Source organism: Leucoraja erinacea, chromosome 30 (genome assembly GCF_028641065.1).
Source record: "Leucoraja erinacea ecotype New England chromosome 30, Leri_hhj_1, whole genome shotgun sequence".
NCBI lineage: Eukaryota > Metazoa > Chordata > Chondrichthyes > Rajiformes > Rajidae > Leucoraja > Leucoraja erinaceus.
The window spans coordinates 6,000,221-6,009,292 of record NC_073406.1 but is presented as its reverse complement, the minus strand read 5'-3'; the positions used below and the strand labels follow the sequence as shown (position 1 = coordinate 6,009,292).

At 40.8% G+C, this 9,072-nt stretch overlaps 1 protein-coding gene across 2 annotated transcripts in view; it reads left to right on the top strand.

The window, feature by feature from the left end:
- The first annotated feature begins 2,936 nt into the window (after positions 1-2,936).
- The window catches only part of plekhg5b (pleckstrin homology domain containing, family G (with RhoGef domain) member 5b), an 87,939-nt gene continuing 81,803 nt past the window's right edge, over positions 2,937-9,072 (top strand). The window contains exon 1 of one of the 2 annotated variants that reach the window (XM_055659258.1): positions 2,937-4,701. Coding sequence is in view for 1 of the 2 variants with exons in the window: in XM_055659256.1 (XP_055515231.1) it covers positions 5,132-5,204 (73 nt within the window). In the remaining variant the exon portion in view is untranslated. Of the gene's footprint in view, positions 5,205-9,072 lie in introns of both variants that reach the window. The other variant, XM_055659256.1, reaches the window with a different exon arrangement.

Here is a 9,072-nt window from a genome sequence, read left to right as displayed (position 1 = left end):
TTGGATTTATCTGCAATGTGCTCTGATGTGCTGCTGCCACACACTGTGTAGGATGCCACGAAGGAAATGGCCTCATTGATGACAAACTGGAGGTTTTTTGGTTTGTTCCCAGTGTGAAATCACAATTTGTAAAAGAAGACGGTAGGAAGGAAATGTTTTACATTTTATAGCATGCCTTTCTGTATAGATGTGCAACTAACTGCAGATAGTCCTAAATTGATATTGGAGGCACCAACATTCTCCAGATGAAGTTGGTAAGTTGCACCTCAGTAATTCCTGTTTGTAATTAAAGGTTTTGTCCCATGAGTGGTTAGAAGACTCGCAGTCGCCTGTGATATTTTGCAAATTGTGCCTTGTGAATTAATATACTAGTAAATGTGGGAAGAGTGTACCAATACAGTCAAACAGTATTTATTACTGCTAATTCTGTATTACCTAACTCAATGAAGGGAAATGAGATGCTTTTTTTTTTCATCTCCCAGAATTATTCCCTCTAATCCATGTAAAGGTTTTGTTCAGGCTCTAGTTTCCGATTTATGTGTGTGTTCATCATCGGCTTGCTTGGGAAGCTACGATAATATGAATTTTAAGTATTGAAAATGAAACGCATGTTTGATTTGGTTAGACGGGGATGGGGTGTAGTGCAGACTTACACATTACTGCCAGCAATGCATTACCTACAACCATTAACAACATGAAGGAATTAGTGATCAACTTCAGGAAGTGAAGCGGTACACATATCCCGCCTGGTTTGAATTGACGGTGCCGAAGTAGAGATGAAACCGTCAAATTTCTAGCAGAAAATATCAGCAACAATTTCTCTTGGACCACTCGTATTGAAGCAATGGCTAAGAAAGCACACCAATAACTCCACTTCTATAAAAAGCTCGGACAGTTCGGTATGTCCCCAACAACTCTCACCAACTTCTACAGATGCGCCGGAGAAAGCATTTTATCAGGATGCATCACCGTATGGGTTGGGAACAGTTCCATCCAAGACCACAAGAAATTGCAGAGAATTGTGGGCACACCCTCAGACTATCACGCACACTAACCTCCCTTCCATTGACTTCATTTACACCTCATGCCCAGCCACCAGCATAATCAAGGATGAATCACACCCTTTCCCATCAGACAAAAGGTATGGAAGTGTGAAAATGCACACCTCCAGATTGAGGGAGTTTCTTCCCAGCTGTTATCAATCTTTGGAACCATCCTACCTACCACCAACTAGAGAACAGTCCTGAACTACTATCTACCTCATTTGATACCCTCAGACTATCTAACTTTGATCGGACTTTACTGGCTTTGTCGTGCACTAAACGTTATTCCCTTTATTGTGTATCTGTACACTGTTGATGGCTCGATTGTAATGTATTGTCTTTCCGCTAACTGGGAAGCACGCAACAAAAGCTTTTCGCTGTACCTCTGTATACATGACTAAACTAAACATGTAAATTACTAAAGTTGATGTTCATCAAATGCTTCTGCATAGGTGACATTTTGGGTCAGGACCTTTCTTCAGACCTGACCCAAAGCATCACCTATCCATGTTCACCAGCGAGGCTGTCTGACCTGCTGAGTTACTCCAGCACTTTGTGTCTTTTTTTGTAAACCAGCATCTGCAGTTCCATGTTTCTGCATAATAGCCTTAGAAAAAAAATGCAGACATACATGATGCAATAGCGTAGCATCCCTGAAGTTAATCTGTTCAAAATATTAATATGTTTTTTTTTTTGCAATAAATCCATTTGGAACCAAAATTGATAATATGACAGGAAGCAAACTATATTAGTTGGTGGGTATTTTTGTGATTGGCAAGCTGTTACCAATAGTATTCCACAGTATTCCATTCACCATCCCCAAATAATTTTGGCTTAAATGAGCATGATGCAAGTTTGCAGATTATACATAATGCATTTGGGGAGGTGCATTAATGCAAATAAATTTACATTCAGTGGAGAATACGAAGTAGCATGGAGGAACAAAGAGGTTTTGGGGTGTATTTATAAAGATGGTAACTAGGTCATAATGTGGTTAAAAGGCTTAAGGCTATTTTCTGTGTGAGCTAGGGTTTTTAATGTATTAACAGGAAGGTTATGTTAACACTTTACAATATTAGTTTAGATCATAGTTTGTGTACAGTTCTCACTCCAAAAAAAGAAAGATGTCATTCTACTGAAGCGAGTGCAAAAGAGACAGGAAGATGTTGCCAAGAAAATAAAATTGTTAGTAAAGGAAGGATTGAATGATCTAGCATTCTTTAGAGCAGAGTGGAACAAGATAGAGAACCTGGTGTCGAGACAACCTTTCAATGTCAGCAAGAAAAAGGAGATAGTGGTCGACATCAGGAAGCGAAGTGGTACACATACTGTACCTCAGTTTGCATTGATGCCGCCCAAGTAGAGATGATTGAATACTTCAAATTCCTAAGAGTCAATATCACCAACAACTTCTCCTGGACCACCCATTTGGAAGCAACGACCGAGAAAGTACACCAACGCCTTGGTTCTTGGTTTCTTGTTCCTCCAAAATATTCCAAATGGAATTTAAACTGGAGGTGGGGAATTTAAACTGGAGGTGGAGCCTCTACTTCCTCAGAAAGCTTAGAAAGTTCAGCATGTCCCCTACAACTCTTACCAACTTCTACAGATGCACCATAGAAAGCATTTTATCAGAATGCATCACAGCTTGGTTTGGGAACAGCTCCATCCAAGACCGCAAGAAATTGCAGCGAATTGTGGACGCAGCCCAGGCCATCACACAAACCAACCACCCTTCCATTGACTCCATTTATACCTCATGCTGCCTCGGCAAGGAGGTATAATCAAGGAGAAGTCGCATCCTGGCCGCTCCCTCTTCTCTCTCCCATCAAACGGTATACAAGTGTGAAAAGGCACACCTTCAAGAAGATTCAGCTGTTCTCATGCAAATAAATCACCCTACCACAACCAGAGAGCAGTCCTGAACTACTATCTACCTCATTAGTGACACTCAGACTATCCTTGATCAGACTTTATTGGCTTTACCTTGCACTCAACGTTGTTCCCTTATCATGTAAATGACTTGATTGTAATCATGTATTGTATTTCTGCTGACTGAATAGCATGCAACAAAAGTTGTTCACTGTACCTGGGTACACTTGACAATCAACTAAACTGAGAAGGCTGAGAGGTTTAGAACCATCGAGTCATACAACACAGAAACAAAATCGTCCATGTCAACCAAAATTCTCCGTCTAAGCTAGCCCCATTTGTATATGTTTGGCCTATATCCCTCTAAACCAGTCATATCTACGTACCTGTACATGTCTTTCAAATGTTGTTTTAGTACCTGCCTCAACTGCTTCCAGCTCGTTCCATATACCCGCCACCTTCTGAGTGAAAAAGTTGCCCTATTAAAACTTGCCAGAGGAGGCAGTTGAGGATGGGAAACAGTTGGACAGGTACATGGATAGGTCAAGTTAGGAGGGATATGGACCAAGCACAGGCAGGTGGGACTAGTGTAGTTGGGACATGTCGGCTGGCGTGAGCAAGTTGGGCTGAAGGACCTGTTTCCACACTGTATAACTCTATGACTATGTTGATTCCACTGAAAAGTGTGGAGAGGATTGTGCTGTAGATGATGTCCTTGGGTTATTGAGATAAAGACCTGCATTTCAGTGAGAGGTGTATGTTTGTGATTATTCATCCATATATATATATAAAGATACTCAAACGTATGTATGAAATAGTAGAATGCAATTTTGACTGTAGAAGTCTATTATCTGCTTATACTAGGTGAAGAGATGATTAGGGAGATCCAAAATGTATGTTGCAGCTCTGAGATGGATCATCAAAGATCATTCAACAGAGAAGCAGTACATTTCAAACAGGATCCTCTCCAGTCTAGCTTAAATAAAGCCCAGACAGTGGAGAGCAGCCACTGCTTCAGCTTCCTTTGCTCTTTTGCGTATGTAATAAAGTTCAATCCACAGGAAGCCCTTTGTTCTCCCTTGTTTTTGAAAGGTGTGGTTTAAATAAATCTCTTGCAAGTATCCTTTTCAAATTGTAGAATTTTTGCAGTACTTCAACAAATTGAACTGAGGTTTGAATTGATGAAACTGCTTTTGAGTTTAATTTAATCAAAGAAAGTCTCTCGGCTGTGGAGCTTAACGTGCAGGATGATCTCCAGAAAACCTTTTCCATTTTAAGAGTCTAAAAGCTTTAGCCTATTTAATCGTCTCCATATGCTGATCCTGGCTGCTACGGAAGGACTTGGCACAAAGATTGGACTGCACAGTGGCAGAAAATATATATATGGGCACTGCATGTTTGTGGCTGGGGTGAAAAATTCCATTTGAAATATTTGGGCTTCTTCAGACAGACCCCATAAAGGTAAACAGATATCAAAGAGGAAATTAATCTGCAGTCTGGTCAGAGGAACAAGACTTTGTGGTAGCATACAAGACACAGACAAACTTCTCTATACACACACAGAGCTCAGGCTGAAGAAAGATGTTACTGGGCTTTTCAGCCTCTTGCTGCCATGGTGATGGTCAATTATGCCGGTGATGCTGGGAGCTTAACTTTTGAACTGTAATCAGATATCGACTGCAATGAAGTTGTCCGAGTGAGACAGAAGACTAAGGCTACAGGGAAAACAAATCACAAAAAGGGCGAGGTGGAAATAAAGGAGCAACAAAGAAGGAGCAGCTCTGAGGTAAAGGGAGAGTTAAGGTAGTAAATGATTAAAAAGGAAGACTCAGAAAGAATAGAAAACCTAAATGTAAAGACTTGCAAAGTTAGAAACGGCAAAGAAGAAAAGTAAAAAAGACAAGTTTACGAGAATTAAAAGTGGCGGAAAAAAAATACAGGTCGGTTGAAAAGGAAGCATGAGAACAGCAAATTGAGAAGTTACGGTAGAATAAAATAACATGAGTTAGGATGACAATAATACAGGCAAGATATATGAGTGAAGAAGGGGGGGGGAGACAAACACAGAAGTTCAATGAGAGGAGTTTTATCTTGTACAGCTTGTGTACATTTTTTGAGGTTGATGGGTGAAAAGGAAGTTTATTAAAACACATCCATCCATTTGGCATTTGGAGCTCAGTGTTTGGCTAAAGCTGGCATCCTCTGCAGTGCAAAGCATGAACTCTGCCCTTGCCAAATATGGGTCCCCACCACGAAACTGGCTCGACCTGCGCCTCCGAGTGCAGCCAAGTAAGTACTAGGTTTGATCCCTGGTTGTGTGGCTGTATTAGTATTTAACTAAATCTAGGATCCTAATGTTGAATTGATATGATTTAGAATGCACCTCCTAAATAGGTGTTGGGAGCAAATTCAAGTGGAACATTCAAAGGTATACAAACTTGGAATGGAAATTTGCACATTTCTGGGGAAACGATGGGGTTGAGTAGATCTTTCAAAGACCTGGGCACAAACATGACGGACCGAATGGCTTCTTCCTGTAATTCAATGTCTTCAGTTGTGATACTCCTGTGGCCAGACGGCAGTGTTGTGACTGGAACAATATAATATTCAGTATGTTTGTTCAATATTAATGGATTAAATTGACAGAACTTGTTAGCCCATGAATATTTTCTCTGGGGGGGCTGCCAACCTTTTTGCAAGGAAGGACTAGCATGTTACCAAGAAAATGTCAATTAAATTTGTACTGTTCAAAGAAATATTTAAACAGATTGGGTTAATATAGATGGGGTTTTTTGTGAGGAGCAGCATGTTTTGTTGTGTTACTAGGGAAATCTAAGGAAATGTCAATTGAATTCACAATGTTCAAAGAAACATTTAAACAGTTTGGATTAACGCATGTTGTTGGACAGCCATTATTTATCTCTATTGAAGAAAAATTAATGAGCAGAATTAAGTTCCTATTTTTCCCTCCACTTCTGAATGTGTTTAGTCTCGCTGGATTATGTCCTTGAGGATGACTGTTCTCACTGGAATTCAGATATTTTCCTCGTCTGAAGCTGCTAATTTTCACAAGGGTTCATGTCTTCTCTTCACTTGGAGGACATTATGAGGAGCATACATGATGTCAAGTTACCTATTAATCCTGGCTCACGCGAGAGTGATCAGTACTTATGGAGCCCATTCTCAATCAATATCAAAACTGATTGAAGCTGGGTTGATAAGTGAAGCGAAATACAACAGCCAATGATGGATGAAGACATTAAAAAACTGCAGATGCTGGAATCCAGAGCAACAAGCGATCTGCTGGAGGAACTTGGGATGCAATGTTCCTTTCCACCCAGAGGCATTGAAGTGTATAAGGGGAATAATATACCTTAGCTCTGTGAATCATTTCTAAAATTGAAGTTCCTGCGCAAGGAATTTAATTTGCCACACATTAATTTTAGTAGTAAATCCTTGTGACACAATACAGGTGAATGTGTTCCACATCTTTATTTTTCAGTGAACAAAGTACTACTCACAAAAGTTGATAGGCACTTAACATTTTTTCATTTTACCATCAACTGTATGGAAATGTTAACATTAGCATTCAATTATGATAAATAAGCATCAAGATCACATGCCCAATGAATGAGACAGATTTACTAATTAATTTACTAATCAGAAATTCAATGAACACATCTGGATTCTCAATTAGCCAGATGTGACAAGTGCATTGGGTCATACCATTCTATATTCCAGCCAGGATGTTGTTCTTCCTGTTTTCAGATAAGGGGAGAAATCGTTAGGACAGAAGAGTTCAACACAGTGCTGTTGGCTGTAATGGAACCTCAGTCACCTGCCTGTGACTTTCCCAGCACTGAAACAGAACACCCTGTAAAATAAATAGCTTTTGCCAATTTGCAACAAAGATTTTATTTGAAAAGTCTGTTAATTGGAAGGCCGCCTGCCTCCATCCAAACTACTTGGGGCTATCCATTCGTTTATGAAACTACATTCTGTTTTGGGCACCACTCTTTGGAAAGGATGCTCTGGCTTTAGAGTGGGTGCATTGCAGATTTCCCAGCATAATATTACATTTATTGAGCCAAATAGAACATAAATGCCATTGTATTTTCTGGGCAAGATGATTCCGCTTAGTTTATTGTCATGTGCTGTACACAAATTGCCTGTAGGACTGGCACAGACATGAGCCATTATTACATTCTTTCAAAACATCTCGTTATGGTCAATGTTTGAGTTGCTTGGTGGTAGACATTCAGAGACAGAGACAGTGACAATGATGAGTCAGCGTACAGGATGGAGGTAGAGCTGCTCACAGGATGGTGCAAATCCCACAACCTCATTCTCAACGTGGGAAAAACTAAGGAGATGGTGGTTGACTTCAGGAGGGCGGGAAAACAACACCATACACCTCTGCACATCGATGGAGCTGATGTGGAAAGGGTCAGCAGCGTGAAGTTCCTAGGACTCCACCTGTCAGATGACCTGACGTCCACGACCAACACCACAGCACTGGTCAAGAGAGCCCAGCAGCGACTACACCCTCTCCGAAGACTACGGAAAGCAGGTCTCCCCACTACACACCTTGAACTTTTTATAAGGGGACAATCGAGAGCACATTAACCTGCGGCATCACTTCCTGGTTCGGGAGCTGCAAGGCGTACGAACGGCACCAACTAGACAGGATTGTGAAGACCGCCAGCAGGATTATTGGTGCTCCACTCCCTTTCCTGCTGGACATATACAGGAAGAGATGTATCAGCAGAGCCATCTCCATCATCAAAGACCCCTACCACCCATCGCATCATATATTCTCCATCCTGCCATCTGGGAAGAGGTACAGGAGCATTAGCTGCAAAACCAGCAGGATGCTCCTCAGCTTCTTCCCGCAGGCTATAAGACTGATAAATGGACTTTGCCCCCGTCAAAGTATCGCGCACCAACCACCAACCTGGACACACTGCAGCAGAGCCACTGTCGTGCCGCTGCCGATCGGAACGCCTGTTGATGTTTAGTAGAGAGTAGAGTGTTAATTTGTTCATGATATATGTATTTTTATTTCTATTTATTTTTACTGCACACTGAATGGACACTGGTTGAGCAACATTTTTTTGTTTCCTCTGGGTATGTGAGGATATGTCAATAAAGATATATACAATACAAAATTTTATTTTGTTTGGAGTTTGGAATAATGGAGGCTTCCTTAAAGCAATTGGGGACAGTGAACAGTTGAAGTGAGAGGTTAAAGTTGTTGGCGAAGACCATGGCACAATATTTGAACCCATGCAGGGACTCCTTCCAGGCTAGGCTGACCGCTTTCTTAGAATTTACCCGATTGAAAACAGATCTGACCTCCGCCACTGAAATGTATGAGACAGTGCCAATAGGGGATGGAAGGATGAGCCTAGGTGAAACGTTGCTTGCCTGTTTAAAATGGACATAAAAGACATTGAGCTCATCTGGTAGAGATCGATTGATGCCAGATGTTGACCTTGATTTTAGGTTGTAGCCTTTGATGACATTCAAGCCCTGCTACAGTCATCTGCCGTCTCTTTAATTGAATTAAGCCTCCAGCTCGTTTTGGAATTCTTTCTTGGCACCATTGATAGTCTGGCGAAAATTGCACTTGGCCGCCTTGTTACGGTGCATGATCATCCATCTTGAAAGCCTTGCATCTGGACTTTAGCAGAGAGTGAAACTCTGTTTATCTTAGGTTTCTGGTTATCATCGACCCTGAAAAGATGATCTGTTTGATGTATTTTGAGTATCAAAGCCATTGATTGGGTAGATACTAAATGAACAATTCTTTGTTGATGACTACAATCAAGGCAATTCAGGAGTGAAATGAGAAGGAGTTGGCAAAAGGTTTGTGAAAATTTAGAACACTCTAAACCAAGAGTATGGATACCAATTAGATCTTTCAAGAATACTAGATGATGGGTATCTAAGATGGCGCCTGCCAGTGGCAACGTTTTGCTAACATGCCTACTATATTCTGTTGTGCTGAAGCAAAGCAAGAATTTCATTGTCCTACCTGGGACACATGACAATAAATATAGACTAAATTTAGATAAATGGAATATTATGATTTAACTGTATAGTAGAATGGTCATGAAAGCTAAGTGGCCTATTTATACTATATATCTCGAAGCTG